General features: G+C 41.3%; 1 protein-coding gene across 1 annotated transcript in view; it reads right to left on the bottom strand.

Moving 5' to 3' along the window:
- Positions 1-4,321: 4,321 nt before the first annotated feature.
- Positions 4,322-23,496, bottom strand: part of RGSL1 (regulator of G-protein signaling like 1) — a gene marked incomplete at its 5' end in the record, with an annotated part of 100,374 nt that continues 81,199 nt past the window's right edge. Inside the window, 7 exons of the mRNA XM_011995362.1 lie at positions 4,322-4,641; positions 8,722-8,923; positions 10,257-10,323; positions 11,410-11,496; positions 13,444-13,553; positions 15,828-15,952; positions 16,197-16,335. Coding sequence (XP_011850752.1) covers positions 8,887-8,923; positions 10,257-10,323; positions 11,410-11,496; positions 13,444-13,553; positions 15,828-15,952; positions 16,197-16,335 — 565 coding nt within the window. The remainder of the gene's footprint in view (positions 4,642-8,721; positions 8,924-10,256; positions 10,324-11,409; positions 11,497-13,443; positions 13,554-15,827; positions 15,953-16,196; positions 16,336-23,496) is intronic.

Here is a 23,496-nt window from a genome sequence, read left to right as displayed (position 1 = left end):
ACACTTCTTGTGGTTCTGGGAACGTGCTGGCCTCCTGCTCATGTTCAGACGATGTGTGCTTCTTCTATAGTCTAAACCACCTCCCAGCTCACCCCCTCCCCTTCCTGATTGTGTATGGGATTGCTGTTTCTCCTCCTACCTTGGCTCAGGCATGTTCCCTGGAGGAAGTTTCCCTGACTCCAGTGTGGATTGTTTATATTTGCTGCGTATCTTCTATCTGCTGCTCCACATTCAGTATCTACCCTTCTCTACCCTGAGGTTTATCCCCACAGCCAACCTCAATGGACTACATCAATGGGTTTCCTCACTCTGGCTGATGAATGAATTCAACCAATGGGAAGTCTTGGTAGGAAATCCAAGAAAAGGAGACGGACAAAGTCTGGGTACTTATTTCCCCCTTCCAGGGTTTCCTGGAGCTGTGAAGATTCAGTCACCTGGAAGTACTGCCCTTCATCACCCCCCAAAACACAATCTTGAATACCATAATCTCAAATATTGAAATCCTGAAAGATAAAAATTCCTAAAGATCAAAATCTCTAACATCTAAAAGCCCGAAAAATCACAGTTCCAAAAGAACAAAATCCTGAGTGTTGAAATCCTGAAAGCTGAGTTCTGGGGAACGAGTTGGTGAATTTTCTGTTAAACACAAGATAGTTGCATCATTATTTGCATCAGGTTAGGCAAATCTATCACCTTACTATTGTCTTTATTTGAATTTGGCGGAAAATTCAGATAAGTTGGATTGACCACGCTACATAGCAACGACAAAAACTCCATTTAAAAATGCATCATTTTTCTGCATTGGCATTCTTTCCGACTGTTGAAATTCCAGGAGCTTTTAATGAATTAAAGCTGCATTTGCCTGAAGAAATCAGCAAAGTTAATGACAGATTTGAAAACAGTTACATACACAGTAGAATAAGAAGACACACAAAGGTATTGCTGTTTGCACACTAGATTGTTTCTGCCAAATTTGTGGTCTTATATATGAATGCATGCAGAAGGGATTTACGAATACCCGAAGCAACATAGAAACATGCCATAGAAGATGAGAAAATTTAATAGGGAGCACTCATGTCCATTTATATCAAATTATATAAGAATTTTAAAAAAAGTAGTGCCATACAGAAAATGAGTGTGAGCAATTCTCCAAGGAGAGACACACCCTAAAAGATAAAAAGAAAACAGCTATTCAAGATGCAAGACTTCAAAATATCATGATCGTAAAAGTCGGTCCACTCTTATGGACTACCTCCGAGCAATTGCCCATAATATGTAATATACCTTTACATATGTTGAATTTTTAAAGTTTTTTTGTTTTGTTTTGTTCCCCTACTATTTTAAATTGTCACCATTTTTTTGGACAATTTGTTATGTATTCCATCTTTGCATCATTTCCAATACTGGGGGTATAAATTGTGTAAAGACTTTTAGAGAATTCTAATTTATTTTATGCATTTTTTGCAAATTTGACTCCTTCATTGACTTTGTCCATGTATGTAAAAACACTGAAGCTTTCTCAGTAAACAAAGAGATGTCCTTTTTGTATACCTGCTTTTATGACAGATAACATTTCTCAAGATCTTAGCTCTTCGGGCAACTGCGTATATGGTAGTAGTGGCCTAGTGTGGTTTTTGATTGATCTTGTCAAAATACTTAGGTTGTGTGTCATAATATTTCAGATGACTGCAGTTATAAAGCTGGGTGCACACCATTACCAAGCATAGTGATATGCATTATATATTTTGCTTTTGACTGACTTCCTTATGACTATGGTTCATCTGCTCATACTGTTATGTTTGTGTGACTGTCATTAGTATAGCTGAGTATTTACACTGACAAAAATGTTATTATTGTCTATTTTATCTTGTCAAGTGGCCTATGAAGAGTTCTGTTGTGCTTTTATGTCTCCCAAATACATCCCCGTTTAAAATGTAAATAAATGTTTTTAAAGAATAAATTTTTTTTTTTTTTTTTTTTTGCAGAATTGTGTTTTCAGGATTTTGATCTTTCAGGCTTGTGATTTTTTGAATTTTAGACTTTAGGGATTGTGATCTTTCAGGATTTCAGCCTTCAAGATTATAGTGTTTGGGATTGTGTCTTTCATGATTATGGCCCAAACCCCTGGCAAAGAGGTCTGATTTCCCAATGCTGTCCTTGGATGCAGCTACTAGGCACCTTATCCTCAGAGCCCAGTGTTGGTCCTGGAGCCCCTATGTAACTAGCTCTGGGTACTGTACTTTCCCTCACAACCTCCCTGCACTCTCCGCTGCCTTTGTAAGTTGTCCCTTTATTAAACCACCTCAGATTACCCTAATCAGAGAGTGCCATCTCTCCTCTGCTGGGACCTTTCCTGTGTTCTTCTGGGGCCTCTATCCCTCCTCACTATCCATGGCGCCACACCAGTCCCTAGTTCGCAGCATATGAATGGGTTTAATTTCCAAATTTCTTCGACAGATGAGAGCTGGAAGTAGAATCATCACGTCTCACAGAAACAATACCATCACTGGCACTGAATTTGTCAGATGAGGCCATCAGTGCCCATTTAGACCAAGTATAATTGAAGTTTTACACCCAGCCATCCTCTCCCCTCCTGAAGGTGCCCAGAGGACTTGTGGTTCCCCTTCCCTCCCCACTTTCTGTAGCCCCCTGGACTCTTCTTGCTCCTCCCTTCACCTGCAGGGACTCAGCACTCAGAGCTCACTTTCACCCTCAGAAAGTCCAGGATGGGGCCTCGGGAGGCAGGACTGGAGAAGAGTAATTCCCCCACCAAAGCAGATGCTCCTCTCATCTCTGCTGGGACCCTGTCCCAACCCCAGTCCCAGCTCCAGTGTTGAGTATTCAAATTCCCAGATCCATCCCATTTTGGTTGGAGGCGGGGAACAGGGGGTGTTGCTAGATCAAACATAGGATGTTCAGTTAAATTTGAATTTTAAGTAAGCAACAGATAACTTTTTTAGTATCAGCTAAATATGTCCCATGCAATATTTGGGCATACTCAGGCTAAAAAAGTATCCATTGCTTATCTGAAATTCATATTAAACCCGGTGCCTGTATTTTTATTTGCTAAGTCTGGCAGTCCTACATCTCTTCAATCTTTTTTCTTTTTTTCTACTGTTCCCATTTCTACCTACCCAAATCCATATTTTGACACAAATACAATTCTTGAAAAAATGACTCGTATAGACTCTCTGATTTTCCTCTGACATTTAAGCAAATTGTTGAGTCTTTGTGTTCCGAATCTCCACGTGACACCAGTAAGCATCACATATTTTGAAGCCATTGACAAGATGTGTAGTGCTGGCATCTTCCTGCCTCCATTACTTTGCCTGTAGAATGAGGCTTGCAATTCCTAGCCCTGCTGTCACATAGTAAGTGTGCAATAAAGGCTCACTAATATTTTTAAAGCACGTATCTGTCAGTAACTCAGGGTGTGCGTGTAGAGGGTATGGAAAGAAGTCTTATTGCTCCCTATTAATAATAAACATATAACACACAGGTATCCTCCGAAGGACTACATCTGCGTTAGGAATTAAACGGATCTTGTGGGGTTTTGTTGTGTTTTGTTTTGTTTTGTTTTGTTTTGTTTTGTGACAGGATCTCACTCTGTTGCCCAGGCTAGAGTGCTGTGGTGCGATCTCGGTTCATGGCAGCTTCGACCTCCCAGGCTCAGGTGATGCTCCCACCTCAGCCTCCCATGTAGCTGGGACTTGTGATGCCCTTTTCATTCTGCCCCCAAGGACCATATAATTTGTTGGAGAAAATACATTCAGAATTTTCCCAGGAATAAATTATTCACTATACCACTCCTGATCAACCACTTCCTTCATGTCCTGGGAAATTTGGGGAAAAGATAGAAGGAGGGAAAGCAACTAAAGTCCCCCACCCTCCATCTGTTCCTGGCCTTATGCTGTGCTCTTGGACTACATTATATGCAGTCAGTCCTCAAACAACCCTATGAGGTAGACATCATCAGCTCCATTTCACAATACAGTGTTGGGAGTCAGCGAGGGTAAGCAACTTGCTGATGATCACAAAGTTGCTAGGAGCAGAGATGGGATTTAAACAAGATTGCCTCATGGAAAACCATGAGCTCTGAAGGAGGGTGCAGGGCCTCCTGGTCTGTACTCTGTTGGTTGGCGGAGGGACCACTTGTCAAAGTCACTGGGTGGGACTAGCTGGCTTGTGATCTTCATCTGGGAAGAGAAGTATTGTATCCACGAATCATTTGGATTGGAAATGGCTTTGGGAGCCCTCTTGGGAGCAACTTATCATTTTCCCTGTGCTCTTTTACTTAAGAAGAGGATGGCAGGCCCACAGATTGTGAATGTGGACATCCTTTATTCTGGCTAATGACCTGCAGCCCTGGAGGTGTATGGGTGAGGGCTGGCACCCTGAGGTCCCGCACACATGGGCCACTTCCTCTTCTGGATGACACTTGGATCAGTTGGAAGCTCTCAAAATGAGGGATAGATGTCTTTTCATACTTCTGTATAAAGAGGGGAGACTTTATGTCACTCTCTGACATGTATCAGAAAAGGCTTCTATGAAGGTGAAGGCAGGTCTCAGTCACTCTTGCTCTTTCTGCTTTCCTCTGCCTCTTTCTGTCACCCTTTAGTCTGAATGCTCTGTATGAGATTCCTAAAAAACAAAGAGTTCTTAAAGCATCAAGATTTATTGGAATATAAAAAAATTCATGAAGACAATAGCATTTGCTATTTCTTCTTTATGGTGGTAGCCACAACTGTGAGTGATAGTCGAATTGATTTTCTGTTAATAGCACAGTCTGACTATAAGGTCAGTGAAAGCATGAACTTCACATTCTGTTTTCTCCACTGCATTTCCAGCACCCAGCACAATTCATTTACTCATGCATTCAATATGTATTTATGAGGCAACCATTATCTGCATGTCACTGTGCTAGGTAAGGTGAAAAATAGTTCTTATTCTATTCTAGGTACAAATAAAAATAGGTGTTGGTCTCTGCACTACAAAAGCATGTAGTCTAGTAGGTGAGACACATACATGAATAAGTATCTCAAGGAGAGGAAAAAATGTGTCTCCAAAACTAAGAGGAGAGAGTAAGAGGAGAAAGGAGAATCAGGAGGTATCACAGTGTGATGTCTGTGTGACGGAGAAGAAAGGGAAGGGCCCTGTAGATGATCACCAAGTTGCTGCAGAATGGGGTGTATGAGACAGAGAGAGGGAAAGATAAAGCTGGAAATCTGGACTGAGACCATATTAGCAATGGCCTTGTATGTCCCACAAAGGAGCTGAGACTTTGCCAACCAGGTGAAGGAGGGGAATAAAAGCTTTCGCACTGAGGAAATGAGCAGGTCAGATTTGTTCTCAGTGTGTGGGATGAAGCAGAGTGTGTTGGGTGTGTGTGGAGAGGGGAGTGTGGTGACTTTACAGGGCCAGAGATGGCGACGAGGGCCTGACAGAAGCAGTGCCAGTGGGATAGAGAGGAAGGCCTGGATAGCAGTGACATGTCCACGGCAGAGTGGCAGAACTTCCCATTCCTGTAGGTAAAACATGGGAAGGGAGGCAGAGGAATGAGTTGAGGATAATTCTGAGTTTTCTAGCTTGGAAGATGGGGTTGATTGGAGAAAAGAAATAAAGGGGCCAAAATTGATTTGGCACACATTTAGTTTGTGTTGTGGGCCCTGTTAGAATGGATTAAATTTGCAGTGGCTCCTGTTAGAGGAGAAGCAAGGGGCTAGGGATCTCAAGCAAATGGGGGAGTGCATTGTAAGAAGGTAAGTTCAACAGGAGAGCCACAGGGGGCACTGACATTTAAGGAAGAAGCAGAAGAATGCGAAGAAGAATGGGAAAGAATAGTCAGAAGTATGACAAGAGAAAGAAAAAAATGGTGTTCCCGAGTCTCTAGGAGGCAGTAATCGCATCAGAGGCCCAGATTGTGAGTTCATATATTCTTTTCTAAGGAAGGTGGTCTAGAACTGTGGAAGGTAGAATTTCAGGTGACCGCCCTAGGATATCCATGTTCTAATCTCTAGAACCTGTGAATGTGTGACCTTACATAGCAAAAGGAATTTGGTGGGTGGAATTAAGGCTAAGGACCTTAAAACAGAGACATTATTCCGGATTGTCCAGGTGGGCCCTAAAAGGGAGTTGGGAGGCAGAAGAAGGAACCAGAGAGATGTGATGATAGAAGAAGAGGCAGGAGAAATTCAAAGAATGGGCAGGACTTGACCCACCATTGCTGGATTTAAAGACAGAGGAAGGAGGCCCTGAACCAAGGAATGCAGGTGGCTTCTCAGAAACTGAGAACAGCTCTCAGCTGACAGTCAGGAAGGAAGCAAGACCTCAGTCCTACACCTACAAAGACTGAATTCTGCCAACAACCTGAATGAAGCAAGAAACAGATCCTCCCCAACAGCTTCCAGAGGGGAACACAGCCTTCCAGACACCTTGATGTTAGCTTGAGTCTCAGGTCAGACTTCTGACCTACAGACTTGTATGATAATAATTTGTGTTGTTTTAAGCCAGTAAGTTTCTGGTAACTTGTTATGGTAGCAAAAGGAAACTAACACAGAAACTGAAGTGGGCCAGGTTCCTTACCTGGTCCCTCTTTCTTGGCCTTTTCCTTAGATGGCAGTGGCCCCTGGATCTGTTATTGGGACTCCTTTTCCTCCCCTCTCATATTTTTTGTTCAAACTAGACCCAAGACTCAAATCTAATTTCAAGGGCAAAGAAAAAAATTAAAGCAAAGATTGCAATTTGTTGGACTGTGGGTCAGTCTTGTCCCTAGCTAAGTTTTGTTTTAACTGTAATGTTACAGACATTTTTAATTTCTCACTTTTTTCCTTCCTTCCTTCCTTCCTTCCTTCCTTCCTTCCTTCCTTCCTTCCTTCCTTCCTTCCTTCCTTCCTTCTTTTCCTAAGTAGAAGCTCTGGCAATACTAGGTTGGCTGACTTGAGCGGACTGTCTCTGACCCCTTTGGGACATGTTCTCCAGTTCACTGCAGTCTCTACCACTCCCTCCTATCTCTCATGGACTGCTTTATTCATTTATACACCCTGCCTGTATTCTACAGGTAACTGACTTAGTGACACTAGCCTAACTGGCATTAGAACATGTTAGATCTGGGATCTTTGAAGGGAGCATGTAAGAAACTGAAAGAAGCAATCACCAAGACTTAATGAAGGAGAAGACTTTTTTTTTTCCAACTCAGGGATGACCTATTAAGTACAGTGAATCCTTTTAAATAACATGTTTGTGTGTTTGTATACCTACACATGAGTATACCCATGGTGAATGTGGAGACAAAGATAATTAAGAAATAGGAAGATGGGGCAAAGATCTAAGTTCAAATGGATCAGGAAAAGTACCTTTCTTTTCCTTAAGTGGGGCCCATCTATTGCCAAGATGCAGGTTCAGCCATGTCCCACTCCAATGTGAGTGTATTTCAGTATGTGACCATGAGTTAGTATTTTGCTAGATCCTCGTCAGTCACCTTGTTGCTGGCCTAACATCCCCTCTAGTCTCATGCATGGGGCTTGTGACTTGCTCCTTTTTGATGAAGCGCTTCCCTGTTACCTCAATTTCACTAACTGAGCTCTTCTTTGTTCCTTACCTGGGTTCTTGCTTTAGTTTTTTGCCTGATTTTTAGGAAGTGGGATTCTGTTTCATGCCCACTCTTCCTTCTATTAATTGCAGTCCTGTTCTAAAGCTCTAGCCCTGATAGGGAAGGGAAGTCTCATATCCTTTTGTCCAGGCCTTCCTGTCTTGCTGGGCCTTCTCCCAGGGGCCCAGGGGGCTCTCCACACCTGACCTTTCTTCAGCCTCCTCTAGAGTCACGTCTGCCTACAGTCTGCCTGGATCTCCTGCAATCACAGCCCCACCAGGTGACCTCAGAGTCTCAGGCATTCACGAGCTCTGCTCCAACAGCGCCTTTTTCACCCTTGTGAAAAGTCTGGGAAATAAAAAACATCGGCACAGCAGGAAGTTTTGGCTGGAAATTTGAAAGGATTCTCCAAAAAGCTTTCCAGCCCTTTCCTGTTCTGTAACCCACAGAGATGACAAGCCAACCTCACCTCAGTGACCTCAGGTGGAGGGCTTGTTCAGGAAATTCTGACTCATTTTACTTCTGATTTTTTTTTTCTCAAACGACAGAAAATAGGCCTATTCATTTAAAATTATGACAACAGTTTAGGGATTTAGGTCAAAAACCTTAAAGTTTTTTAATCTACTAGTTGGCAAATGAACAGAACTCTCAGAAAGAACTGTTCTTTTTGTGCATGAAAAGTTGCGTAAAAGGTTGGCATAGAACAAAAACAGGACAAAAAATCAGAAATGGTGTGTTCTAGTCCAGATGCTGCCATTTACTGCCCAGTAATCTTGGGAAAGTCACTTACCTTCTCTGTGAGTCAGATTCTTTAACTGTTTAAAAATAAATGATTTCTGACATGGTTGCCCACAGGGTTGTTGTGAGGACTTACTGAGACAATGGGTGTGAGTCACTGTCTAAATGAGAGATCCTACCATTAAAAGACACCATCTGTCCCTGCTGATAATTATAGCACCTTGCTCCTGATTGCCTTCAGTGATCTCTGCATCCATTTCATGGGATTCTTTAACAACCTGAGCCAGGGTTTGCACACAGCTGCGAAGCTGTGGAGCAAGACCTAGAGCCCAGGTCTCCCGACCCAGCTCACTGTGGAAAGAAGCGCTTCCTCTCATGCTCTGCCCATGTCTTACCCATTGCAGTCTGGTCCTGCCATATCTGGGCTGTCACCCCATTGCCCTTCTTGATCATTTCTGGGGAAGATGGCACCGGGGCCTTTCATTTTTGAGCAGAAAAGGTTCTGTCAATGTTAGGAGGCCTCTGAGAGATGATTTGCCTCTGCTGGGGATCTGGTTTGATTACTTCTTCTCTTTTTTGGTGTAGGATAATTTTTGTCTGAAGGGAGAGAGAACAACCAGTTATCACGATTATGATGCAGTAATTGAAGTTGTGTTCTCTGTTGGTTTGTCGCTGTCATTTCCTTTAGGAATGGCAAGAGCCAAAACTGAAACCTTCAGGCTTCAGAATAGGGCTTCTCACATTCTTAATCTCACCTTCCCCAAGGTCTTATAAACTCTGAAGCCATGCATTGCTTTTCCAGTGTAAAGAGCTTCAAAGTATCTGGTTTGTCTTCTGGGCACTGGCACTGGCACTGGCAAATAATGCCTGGGCAGCTCCAAGTCCCTGTTGGAAGGGCAGGTCTGGAAACAGGCCTGATAAGTGACATGGCTGGCGAGGACACCAGGCCTGTCATTCAGAGGCTGCTGTCTACCACTTTGGCCCTCAAATAACTCTTTGGCACTCATCAGCTATGGTTTTCATGACCCCTGGGGATTCTCTCAGAGCCCTAATTTAGCATCAGTTTCACTTGGAAGCTTGTGCAGAAGTGAGTTAAGCTGAAGCAGATTTTAACAGACTCAAGTCCCTTCTGTTCTTATTGCCAATATCCTGCCAAGCAGAAGAACAGATCTTCTTTCTTTCCCACCTTATGCACCCTGCCCTGAGCAGCCTGGACTATTTGGAAAGCTGGCAATAAAAGATCATCTGAATAAAGAGAACGTAGGATACATATACACAATATAATACTAATCAGTTATAAAAAGATAAAATCATGTCTTTTGCAGCAACGCAGATGGAACGGGAGACCATGATCTTAAGTGAAATAACTCAGAAAAGGAAAGTCAAATATTGCATGTTCTCAGTTATAAGTGAGAGCTAAATAATATGTACACCTGGACATAGACAGCAAAATAATAGACACTGGAGACTTGGAAGGGTGCAAGAGTGGGAGGTGGGTAAGGGATGAGAAATTACCTAATGGGTACAATGTATACTATTTGGATGCTGACTACACTAAAACCCCAGACTTCACTACTTCCCGATATATCCATGTAACAAAACTGCACTTGTACTCCTTAAATCGACAAAAATTAAAAATACAAATCAAAGATCATCTGGGACACTTCCACAGCAGTAGTATTCTATTGAAAAGTGGGTCAGAGACTCCAACTTCTTAAAAGTGCTTGTCCTATTGGAGGTGAGAAAAGACCCCCACAGAGAAACACCTCCTTAACTTCCCACCAGAGGCAGCAAGTTCAGTTTCTAGGTTCTGCATGCTGAGGAGAGGCAGGGTACGAGGCTAGTCTCTGGAAAGTTTATACCATCTCCCATTGCATGCTTGGACATAGCAGCTCTGAACTGAAGAAGAGGATTCCCAGCTCATGCCTACCCCTGGACAGGATGCAGCTGTACGGCAGATACCACGAGTCTTGGCTGAGTAAGGTTGCTTGATGAAGCTAAAGAGAAATACAGAGAAAAACTGCATCAGAACTCATGACACAGACTCAGTCACTGAAAGGTCTCCAGCCTGGAGGACCATGCCGGGAGGGCTTCCATGGATACCTCCAGGGCAGGGGTTGGAAAGTGAAGGTAAAGCAGGCCTGTTCCAGGGATATTCAGCAGACCTGGTTTCTACACTGCAATTTGTGTGTTTGTGTGTGTCCCAGGAGACCTTTCGGCTGGACACGAAGCCCATGATGTCAATCACATAGACCCAGGGAAGTAAAATAGGAGATTAGGGTGGATGAACACTAGAATCACAAGACTTTAGGACTGTTTGGAGCCTATGGATCACAGGCAGTGTTCCATAGTGGCCTCCCCACTGAAGCAATGAGGAAACATGTACAAATGGGCAGGTCAGGTGCGCTGGCATTTCATGCCTGTGAGATGCAGAAAAGCAGTATTTCCAACTTCTTCCCGTAATAGAAGCTGGCAGTTGGGATAGAAAGGGAAGGTTTGTTAGGAGAGACCATGTGGAAACAAAGGCAGGGTTAGTGTGTGGGAGTGGGGTTGTCTCCTTAAGACTGAAGATGGGGAAGAAAAAGGATATAATATGGCCTCAGTATGTGAGATTAGAACTGAAGGGTTTGTGACAGGGAAGAGACGCATAGCAGGAGCCTCCAGGAAGCAGGAGGTATGAGATGGTGTGTTCAAACCAGCAGTTAGTCTCAGTGTGAGGGAGAAGTGACAACTAGGACATTGTGATAGTCTCTTAATAAAGATCATACACCATGCCTGGAAATGAGGAGTCAGCAGAGATACAGAGAAGCTTAAGGTACCTGCCTTCCTGGGGTTACAAAAACCAAGAAGATAGAATTATTTAGATGAGAGTTGCCCACAGAGCCATGGAAGGAGGTCAGGAGACACAATTTTCACCTCCTCTCTGCCACTCACAAACTATGTGATCTTCAGCAAGTTACTTCACGTTTTGGGGGTCTCAGTCTCTTTACGGTCAATAAGGGGACTGGTCAAGCTGGTTTTAAAGTCACCCTCTGATTGAGTAGCAAACTTTTGCTGTCAGTGGGGATCCAATTCCAACTCACAATTTTGAACTGAACTTATTGCTTCCCGTTGAGGCTGCAACCACTCAATACCTCTGAGCAAGGTGAACCTTAAGATGGCATTGTCTCCTGGGGAAGGACAAAAACAAGCATTAAAAACACTTGCAACAACTCTTACTGAAATAAATCTTTCTAAGTAAGTAATAAAGCTCTTGTTTAACACACCTTAGATTACAAAATGTTAATGATAAAACATTATCTAAATCTAAACCTTTGTATGTGAAATGCTATGGTTTGAATGTCACCTCCAAAACTCATGTTGAAGTTTAATTGCCGCAGAGATGGTATTAAGAGACAAGACCTTCAAAAGGTGATGAGGCTGGCCAGGCACAGTAGCTCATGCCTGTAATCCCAGCACTTTGGGAGGACGAGGCGAGTGGATCACCTGAGGTCAGCAGTTTGAGACCAGCTTGACCAATGTGGCGAAACCCCATCTCTACTAAAAATACAAAATTAGCTGAGCATGGTGGTGTGTGCCTGCAGTTCCAGCTATGTGAGAGGCTGAGGCAGGAGATTCGCTTGAACCCAGGAGGTGGAGATTGTTGTGAGCCAAGATCACGCCATTGCACTCCATTTCCAGCCTGGGCAATAAGAGTGAAACTCTGTCTCGGAAAAAAAAAAAAAAAAAAGATGATGAAGCCACGAGGGGTCTGCTGTCATGAATGGATTATTGCCATTATCATGGGAGTGGGTTTGTTATAAAGGTGAGTTCAGCTGTCTCTTGTTCTCTCTCATACTCTCTTGCCCTTCTGCCTTCCACCACGGGGTGATGCAGCATAAAGTCCTTTGCCAGATGTTAGTGTCATGCTCTTAGACTTCCCAGTCCCCTGAATCATGAACCAAATACATTTCTTTCTTTATAAATTACCCAATATGAGGTATTTTGTTTTAGTAACACAAAATGGACTGAGACATGAGATCAAGGATGTGAGGCTGAGACAGGGGAGCACCATGCTCAAGGTCTCGCAACTTGTACATGATGACTCTCTGATGCTGTTCCCAGATTCACAGACCTGATTTCTTTGGTTTTCAGAACTTTCCCCTGAAAGACATTCAGCCTTGTCCTCACCAGCCACTGCCCTGTTCACTATCCTCTTCCTTGTTAAAATTCCCTTGTGCTCAAGTACCAATCACAGCTGTATGACAGAGATACATTCTGAGAAATGTGTCATTAGGTGATTTTGTGGTTGTGTGAATATCATAGAATGTCCTTACACAAACCAAATGGCAGAGCCCACTACACACTCAGGCTTTATGGAATAGCCTATTGCTGCTAGGCTACAAACCTATAGAGCAAGCTACTGTACTGAATGCTGTTGCAATTGTGACCCCATGGTATTTGTGCATCTAAACATATCTAAACATAGCAAAAGTGCAGTAGAAGTACAGTGTTATAATTTTATGAGATTACCATTGTATATGTGGTTTATTATTGACTGAAACATCATTATGTGGCACATGGCTGTGTGTGTGTGTGTGTGTGTATATATATATATGCATATTTATTTTTTGTGAATTCGTACATAAGTAAATATGTGTATGCTTTCATATATCTGCTTTTATATATATATGTCTGCTTTCATAAAAATTATATGTACATAAAAACATATTTATCACATTAAAACTATATATGCAGGTTTTAATGTTGTCGCTTAATGCTATAAAATAAATGCTTTCTAAATGGGAGAGTTTAATGGAGATAGAGCAGGGGGCTTCTTAAGCAGCAGAAAAGCAGATCATCCTCTCCATGTACCCTCAACATAGACTGTGACCGGCATGCACAGAGGTGTCCCGGAGTTATTGCTGGGGAGAGGTACCCTCTGCTAGCACTGCTAGTGACAGATAATTCGTGCTTTACCCTGAGTCCTCCGTCTCCCTGAGGGCCAAGTAAATGAGCTGTCCCGGCTCCAGCAAACACCCTGGAGGAAGCCTTGAATTTGGCCCCTTGGGTCCTTGCTTTCTCTTCGCAAGTCTTGGTTGCTAGAGAATGGGGCTGTGAGTCATGGTGGAGCTTACCTCCACTCGAGAAAGGATACTTCTCTGTAGATTTAGGAGGGCTTTTTCTGTCCTTGAACTTCTTCCCCCTGTACTGTAAGTAAGAGCGGGTTGCCTTCCAGAAACAAAACCTGTGGGAAGAAAGGCTCTGGTCACAGGAGGGAACCCCCAGTGGAGGGGGCTGGAGCACCGAGCACAGGGGAAATGGGACCAGGCCAGTCCTCAGAGAATATGGATGTCCAACAGAGAAGAGGAGAGCATCCTGGCCTTGGAGTACTACCTGCCAGTGGCCTTTGTTCTGAGGCCTCCTCTTTGTCCAGACCTGGCTCCAGTGGGGGCCTGGCATGGGCAGTTTGTTGGGACTTCTTTCTGGAACCATCAGTGAATGGAGCCTGTAAAGGGCCTGCTATCCCGAGGCCTGGGGTGAGGTTTACCCCTGAGGTGCACCCCAGCATCAGACTCTGTCATCCGTATCTGACCCCACCTGGTATGGCCAGAGTGTCCGAAGGGTTTTTGCTCAGGTCCTAATCCTAGTTTCCACCCTGACCCTTACTGAGAGCCTTGACCACCTCACTCTATTCCCAGCAGGCCCTTCCCTAGAATAGACCTGGTTTCTCATGTGAACTCAGATTTATATACTCTTTATGACTTTTATGTTCTCTAGAAGCCTGTGCAATACTCACCACCATCTCTTCCTTCCTGGTTCCAAGCCCCTTGCTATCCCTACCTTCAGCCAGTCCTTGGACTGGACCCCTTGGAGGTCAATCTTGGCTAAGACTGAATTTATTTTCTCTGGCACTTTGGCTCTGGTGGTTTTGCCTGCTGCCCTCCTCCCCTCTCTCTGAGGGACAGTCTGTTCTATCCCAGTAGACTTTTCCCATTTCACTTGCTGAACTGGGTCTCCTTCCCGTAATGGACCTCCCAATATGCCACACACGCATTACTTATGGTGATGAGAGACCAAGAGACCTGGTTTCTAATGCTGGTTTTACCACTTACCAAGTGATTCTAGGCAAGTCCCTCAACCACTCTGAACCTCAATCTCATCTGTAAAGCAGGGATAGTAATACTCCTCCCCACCCACTGCATAGGGTTGTGGAGAGGTTCATTTAAGATAATGTATGTAAACACAATTTGCATAATATAAATTTCTTTATAAGTATGTAGGAAAGTAAGTAAAGAAACTGTAGGAGGAACAGGAATCCAAAGCCTCCCTAAAGCATGTCTCATTTTTCTAAGCACATAGGAGACAGCTGAACACTGGCTCATTCAAGAGAAGCATATATTTCTCAGAGGTTCCCAATCCCTCCAAAAGTCTCTGGGTGAATATCTATTTAGTCCTTGCTAGGAGAACTAGAATTAAGTTCTAGACAACATTTGATGATCAAAAGGTTAAATTGCTTGTCTTGAACTTAGATTTTTGTACTTCTCTCAGTTCTGTATTAAATAATTTATTATCTTAGGGATTTTAAAATAAAGGTTAGAGATTGGTAAGCAATTTCACACTTCTGTTTTAATAAAATAACTTTTTTTTTTTTGGTGGGAGATGGGAAATTCTAAGAGTCAAAGTCACTTTATAATCTAAGTGTCCTGATTATCTTTGTCTGGGAACATTTCAGTCAGGTGTCCTCTGGTCACTACCACCCAAGGCACTGCCATTCACCATGTGGAAGATATAAGCGGAAACTCTGGCAGATCACAGGAATAAATAACCAGCTGGGAGGGCTCAGGCTAAATCTCCACAGGACAGGTTAGAAACCAGTGCAACATAGATTGCATTTGGCCACAAAATATCTGCATATATTTTGCTTGCTTCATTTTTGATTTTTGGCCTTCACAGGTTCTTCACCATGTTTTAGTTTTGTTAGTTGCCATATTTGCCACTTTAACCTTGGAAGAGATGAAATACACATTTGAATGTCTAGCTCCTCTTGATAATTGGAGTATCTAGCAACTGTGTCCCCCTCAGTGGTAATTATGGGGATTTGAGCACAGCAGAGCAAAACACTTCTGGCTTACTTTCTTCATGCAGCTACTTAAGCACAAGCAGTTGTGTTAGCCTCAACAGAATTTCTCCCCAAGTGGCTGTGGTTCAGTCTTACCTTCTTGTGAGAAACCCAGGCCTATGAAAATCTCACATTCTTGCTCCAAGCAAGCATAGAAAGAGGAGGGGTGGGAAACCAGGCATTTTGGTTCTCAGTCTTACTCTGCCTTCCATCTGTGGATTCAGTGATTGGTGTTCTGTGTGAGGGATGGAGTGAGGTGAATAGGATAAGAAAACACCATCTCAGTTCCCCCTAGATACTGGAAAAATGAAACAGAGTGCTAGAGGAAGACAGAAAACTCTCTCCAAACTAAGTGTGTTTTCCTGACCTGGCAGTCACTGAATACGGAGAAATACTTACCTTTTCCAGAAGTACATAATGACGGGGAAGACAGACATGATAGCCCCATGGAAGACGCTCCGATCTAGGTAGCCCTCTGTGATGGCAGCAAGGATGGCATCCTTCTGGGACTCAGAGACATTCACCTACCCGCAGAGTGGGAGCCTGTCACTGACGGAAGCTCCAAGGGAAGGCAGAAAACCTCTCCTGGCCCCCAGAACCCCATGACCACCCCCTCTCCAAAAGGCAGATGGTTTTCATGGAGTTGCAAGGTAAAGGATATTTAGTTGGCCAGGACTTACGAGGTGCCTGATAATTAGCTTTCTAATTGTCCTTGTGGGGGAAATGCTTCTTGGTGAAAGGCCAGAGTGGAGTGGGAGTCTTTCTTACCCTCAGCTTTGGAGGGATGTCAGAATTCAGGAAGAGTTTTTGGATAATGTTCATTTTGGACCGCATTAGGATCACATCATTCTCATTGTATGCCCGGTTGACCTGCAGCATGTGGGCTGAACTTACCAGATTATTAAATCTAAAAAAGAAATGTGAAGTAGGAAATGAGGAGAAGATGAAAACAGTGACTAACAAGGCCCCCAGCCTAGACTCATTTCTGGCCCAAAAAAGGCAAGGCCAGCTCTAGGCCAGGTTGTGACTTTATTCATTCAGTCATAATTCATCCATTGGCAAATACTGAGCACTTACCACAGGTCAGATAACACGTCAAGTGCCCCTTCAAGTGCATTGAATTCCTTCACCACAAATCGCCTTGTTCATCCCACCTTCCCTTCTTCACCCATTCTGGCCCTGCAGCATTGGCACCTCTAATGACTTAAAGGCCTAAGGACTATCTTGCTCTTCCCTCTCCTGTGCTGGCCTGAGGCAAGCCCTGAGATGCAGGCAGGTCCCACTCCTGTAGAGCACTTAAAGGCAATGAAAGGAGGTTTGGACTTAATGCCAGTGGTAATGGAAAGCCAGTAGAAGATTTTCTTTTTTGTTGTTTTTTTTGAGATAGAATCTCACTCTGTCATCCAGGGTGGAGTGCAGTGGCGCGATCTCGGCTCACTGCAAGCTCCGCCTCCCGGGTTCACGCCATTCTCCTGCCTCAGCCTTGCGAGTAGCTGGGACTACAGGCGCCCACCACCACACCCGGCTAATTTTTTGTATTTTTTAGTAGAGACAGGGTTTCACCTTTTTACCCAGGATAGTCTCGATCTCCTGACCTCGTGATCTGCCCACCTCGGCCTCCCAAAGTGCTGGGATTACAGGCGTGAGTCACCGCGCCCTGCCACCAGTAGAACATTTTAGGCAGGAGAATGATCTAGTCTGGTTTGTGTTTTTAATAGGCTACGCTGGTTGTTATACAGTGTTATACAGTATTCTGTTTGTTATACAAACAGAATAGTTTGTAAAGGTCAAGCGAGGAAGAAGAGGCAATGTGGTGGGAATGGGAGCAGCAGCAGGTGAGGCTATGCACTCTGACTAGAATCTCCCTCTGCTCCTCCATTGCCTCCCCCTACATCCTTTATTATCTGACTAACCCCTAGTCTTCCTTAGCTTAGATTACCCAAGAATTTTGGGTCTCCCGAGAAACCATACCTGAGGACTCACAGTTGTCTAAATACTCTTCCTGCGCCTGATTCTCCCATAGCACCTATCATCCTGAGACACTTCCTAACTTTTGTTTGTGTCTTTTCTGCCATCCTCATTAGTTTGTGGGATCTTAGAAGTAGAGAGCACGTCTTAGTTGTTTTTTGTATATCCGGTGTCAAACCCAGTGTTCAGTAAAGAGTGAGCAATCAACAAGCATTTGTGGAAATGAGCTAAATCCATCACTGGAGTGCAGTAGAAGATCTCTTAACCAAACTCTTCTAACTGATGCATGAGTTACCAGGTGTCTACATTTTTGAAAAACACACTGACTGATGCCCATGATATGCTGACTGCATAGATTAGAGGGACATCTTTAGTACACTCTCACCTTTCTCAAACTAGTAGAAGTGAATGTGTACCAGGAGTTGTGTTTCTTCCCAAGTATCTTTCCCTATTGTAAAGATAATTAGTAACTATAATTTCTATAATTAGTAACTTGTGAAAACTGATAAAATATGAACATGAAAGAAAAGTTATTATTTCTATGAAAACAAATTAGAATGTTTTGGAAATTCTAATGAAGGCAAGTAGCTTTTTAAAAAAGTGCTGTTGGCTGGGTGCAGTGGCTCACACCTGTAATTTCAGGACTTTGAGAGGATGAGGTGGGCGATCAGACCCAGGAGATCTAGACCATCCTGGCCAACGTGGTGAAACCCCGTCTCTACTAAAAATACAAAAATTAGCTGGGCGTGGTGGCATGTGCCTGTAGTCCCAACTACTTGGGAGGCTGAGGCAGGAGAATCGCTTGAACCCGGGAGGTGGAGGTTGAAGTGAGCCAAGATGGTGACACACTCCAGCCTGGTGACAGAGTGAGACTCCGTCTCATAAAAACAAAAACAAAAGACTGTTGAGTTAGGTGGGGCCAGGCAGTTTAAAACATAAGAAAAAGGTATAAAAATCCAGAAGGATTGAATTGCTTCACAGTAATCTTTAAATTCTGTTCCACTTTAAAGAAATAAAAATTCAAATCAGTAGACAGACACTCTAGGTTCCAAAATGTTAGCATGGAAGCAAGTTGGCTTCATTCTCCCATATGGAAACTCAAAACAAACAAATAGTACTGAGATTATTACCAGCAATATCTCAGAACTCAAATATAATGAGACAGAGGAGAAAAAAGTAAAAAGAATGAAAAGTAATGAAGACACCTATAAGATATACAAAATTACTTCAAAAGAGCAAATCTAAAAATCATTGGTGTTCAAGAGGGAGTTGAGCAAGAGCAAGGAAAAGAAAACTTATTCAAAACAACAACAGAAAACATTCTGAAACTTGACATAGACATACATGTTCAGGTACAGGGAGGTCAGAGAACATTAAATAAATTTGACTCAAATAAGACTACCCCAAGTATTATAGTAATCAACTCTTAAAGGTCGAGGAAAAAGAGATAATCTTAAAAGCATAAAAAGAAGAAAATAACATACAAAGAAGCTCCAATTCATTAGGCAACAGACTTCTCAATGGAAACCATAAAGGCCAGGAGAAAATGAGAAAACATTTTCAAAGTGCTAAAAAAACAAAACAAAATAAAACAAAAACCACCATCCAAGAGTACTGTATCCAGTAAAGCTATCCTTCAACTATGAAGGAGAGATAGCCTTTCCTAGACAAACAAAAACTGAGAAAATTCATGACCAATAGACATATCTTGTAAGAAATGCTAAAGAGAGTTCTTTATACTGAAAGAAAATGACACTAACATGCAAGAAGGAAGCATTTGAAGGTATAAAACTCATTGGTAGAAGTGAGTGCACAGACCAACCCAGAATATTCTAATATAGTAATTGTGGTGTGCAATTCACTCATAACTCTAGTATGAAGCCTAAAAGACAAATTTATCAGAAGGAACAATAGCTGAAGCAATCTGATAAGAGACAAGCAATAAAAAATATGCAAATTGAGACAAAATGTCCAAATGTTGAGAGGATGGAGTTAAAGTGTAGAGGTTCATTTTAGTTTTTTGTTGTTGTTGTTTCTCTTCTTTTCTTTGTGATGTAAGATAAGCTGTCATCTCATTAAAATAATTTGTTATATCCACAAAATATTTTTGGTAATCCTCATAGTAACCACAATGCCGAAACCTATAATAGTTACACTAAAAATAAAAAGCAATGAATTAAAATATAGTACCACAGAAAATTACTTAATCACAAAGGAATACAGTAAGAAAGGAAGAGAGGAGTTCAAGAACAACTGGAAAACAAGCAACAAAATGGCAGTAGTAAGTTCTTACTTATTAACAAGAATATTGACTATAAATAGACTCAATTCTCTAATTAAAAGACATACAGTGGCTGGATGGATAAAGAAACAAGACCCAACTACATGCTACCTACAAGAAACTCACTTCACCTATAAAAACACACATAGACTAAAAGTGAAGGGATGAAAAAAGATATTCTATGTGAGTAGAAACCAAAAAAAGAGCTGGGATACCTTTAGCTACATCAGATAAAATAAGCTACAAGTTGAAGACTCTAAAAAGAGACATAGTTATTATATAATGATAAAGGGGTCAATTCAGTAAGAAGATATAACAATTATAAATATCGATGCATTCAAGATGAGAGCACCCAAGTATATAAAGCAAACATTAAAAGATCTAAAGGGAGAGAAAGCTTGCAATACAATAATAGTAGGAGATTTCGATACCCCACTCTTAGTAATGGACAGATCATCCAGACAGAAAAATCAACAACAAAAAATTGCAGTTAAACTACACACTACACCAAATAGGTCTAACTGACATTTACAGAACATTTCACCCAACTGCTACAGAATATACAATCTTTTCATCAGCACATGAAACATTCTTCAAAATATACCACAAAACAAGTCTCAACAAATTTCCAAAAGTAGAAATGAAATCAAGCATCCTGTCTGACCATGATGGAAAACAACTAGAAATCAATACCAAGCAGAACCTTGGAAACTGTTTCCTACAGTACATGGAAATTAAACAACATGCCCCTGAATGACCAATGGGTCAATGAAGAAATAAAGGAGAAAATTTAAAAATTCCTTGAAACAAATGAAGATGGAAATACAACATTCCAAAATCTATGGGATACAACAAAAGCAGTACTAAGAGGAAAGTTTAGAAAATAAATACTTACATCAAAAAAGTAGAAAGACTTCAAATAAACAACCTAATGATGCCCTCAAGAAACTAAAAAACAAGAACAAACCAAACACAAATTAGTAGAAAGAATAAAATATTAATAATAAATATCAGAGCAGAAATAAATGAAATTAAGACTAAAAAATACAGAAGATTAATGAAACAAAAAGTTGGTTTTTTAAAAATGTAAACAAAATCATTAAGCCTTTAGCTAGACTGATAAAGGCAAAGAGAAGACCCAAATAAATAAAATCAGAAACAAAAAAGAGACATAGTCATTAGAGATTATTATGTACAACTATACACCAACAAATTGGAAAGCCTAGAAGAAATGAATAAATAAATTCTTGGATACAGAAAAACTACCAGGTTGAACCACGAGGGCACAGAAAACTCAAATGAACAGATAATGAGTAATAAGACTGAAGCCATAATAAGTTTCCCATCAAAGAAGATGCCAGGACCTGATGGCATTAATTCTACCAAAAATTTAAATAAAAACTAATATTAATTCTACTCAAACTCTTAAAAAATGCAAAAGGGGAGAATATTAAAAACTCATTCTACAAAGCCAACATTGACCCGATACCAAAACCAGAGAAGGATGCAGCAGAGAAAAAGAAAACTATAGGCCAATATCACTGATGAACACAGATGCAAAAAACCTCAACAAAATACTAGAAACCAGATTCAACAACACATTAAAAAGATCATTCACCATCATCTAATGGGATTAATCCCAGGGATACAAGGATGATTCAACATATGCAAATCAATAAACGTGATCTATCACATTAACAGAATCAAGAATAAGAGCCATATGATCATTCCAATAGATGATGAAGCATTCAATAAAATTCAACATCTCTTCATGATAAAAACCCTCAACGAATTGGGTATATAAGAAATATACCTCAAAATAATAAATGCAAATATTTGATAAACTCACAGCTAGCATCATACTGAATGGGGAAAAATTGAAAGTTTTTACTCTAAGATCTGGAACAAGTCAAGGATGCCCACTCTCACTACTCTTATTCAATATAGTGGTGGAAGTTCTAGTCAGAACAATTAGGCAACAGAAAGAAATAAAGGGCATCCAAACTGGAAAGGAAGAAGTCAAATTAGCCTTGTTCACAGTTGACATAATCTTATCTTTAGAAAAACCTAAAGACTTCACCAACAGCCTGTTACAACTCATACATTCAGTAAAGTTGCAGAATACAAAATCAACATATGAAAATCAGAAGCATTTATATACAACAACAATGAACAATCTGAAAAAGAAATCAAGAAAGCCATCTCATTGACAACAGCTACAAAAAGCGTAAAATACCTAGGAATTAACTTAAACAAAGAACTGAAAAATACATACAAGAAAATACTGATGGAAAAATTGAAGAAGGCACACACACACACACACACACACACACACACACACACAATTGAAGTATATTCCATGCTCATGGGTTGGAAAACATAATATTATTAAAATGTCTACACTACCCAAAGAAATTTATACATTCAGTGCAATCCCTATCAAAATATTAATGGCATTCTTCACAGAAATAGAAAAAACAATCCTAAAATTTACATGGAACCACAAAAGACCCTGAATAGTCACAGCAATCCTGAACAAAAAGAACAAAGCTGGAGGCATCACTCTAGCTGACTTCAAAATATACTACAAAGCTATAGTTACTAAATCAGCATGGTGCTGGCATTAAAAACGGACACATAGACCCGTGAAACAGAATAGACAGTTCAGATATAAATCCATGCCTTTGCAGCCAACGCACTTTTGACACAGGTGCCAAGAATGTACAATGGGAGAAAGGACCGTCTCTTCAATAAATGGTGATAGGAAAACTGAATGTCCATATGCAGCAAAATGAAACCAGACACCTATCTCTCACCACATACAAAAATCAAATAAAAATGTATTAAAGGCTTAAATCTAAAACTGTGAAACTACTGGAAGAAAACATTGGGGAAACACGGCAGGACATTGGTTTGGGCAAAGGTTTTTGTGTAAGAAGCATAGGGAGCCAAAGCAAAAATACACAAATGGATCACATCAAGCTAAAAAGCTTCTGTACAGCAAAGGAAGCAATCAACAAAGTAAAGAGATAACCCACAGAATGGGAGAAAATATTTGCAAACTATCCATCTGACAAGAGATTAATAACCAGAATATATAAGGAGCTCAAACATCTCAATAACAAAAAACCCAAATAATCTGATTTTTTAAATGTGCAAAAGATCTGAATAGACATTTCTCAAAAGAAGACATTCTTGTCTTCTTTTGTCTGTCATATACCCAAAAGGTATATGAAAAACTGCTAAGATCACAAATCATGAGAGAAATGCAAGTCAAAACCACAACGAGATATCATCTTACCCTAGTTAAAGTGGCTATTATCAACAAGATGGGGAATAACAGATGCTGGTGAGCATATGTAAAAAGGGGAAACCTTGTACCTGGTTGGTGGCAATGTAAATTAGTATAGCCACTGTGGAAAACAGTATAGAGCTTCCTCAAAAAGCTAAACATAGAACTACCATGTGATCCAGCAATCCTAATACTGGGTATATATCCAAAGGAAAGGAAATGAGTATGTTGAAGAGATATTTGCACTCCCGTGTTTACTGTAGCACTATTCGCAATAGCCAGAATATGGAGTCAACCTAAGTGCCCATCAGTGGATGAATGGTTAAAGAAAATGTGGTGTATACAGATACACAATAAAATAGTATTAAGCCACAGAAAAGAACAAAATCCTGTCATTTGCAGCAACACGCGTGGAGCTGTAGGTGATTATGTTAAGTGAAATAAGTCAAACACAGAAGGACAAATATCACATGTTTTCACTCATATGTGGGAGCTAAAAAAGTGGATCTCAGGTCGTTACCAGAAGC

This window comes from Mandrillus leucophaeus, unplaced genomic scaffold (genome assembly GCF_000951045.1).
Source record: "Mandrillus leucophaeus isolate KB7577 unplaced genomic scaffold, Mleu.le_1.0 Scaffold484, whole genome shotgun sequence".
Taxonomy (NCBI): domain Eukaryota; kingdom Metazoa; phylum Chordata; class Mammalia; order Primates; family Cercopithecidae; genus Mandrillus; species Mandrillus leucophaeus.
The sequence above is the reverse complement of the archived record's forward strand: the minus strand, read 5'-3'. Positions and strand labels throughout refer to the sequence as shown.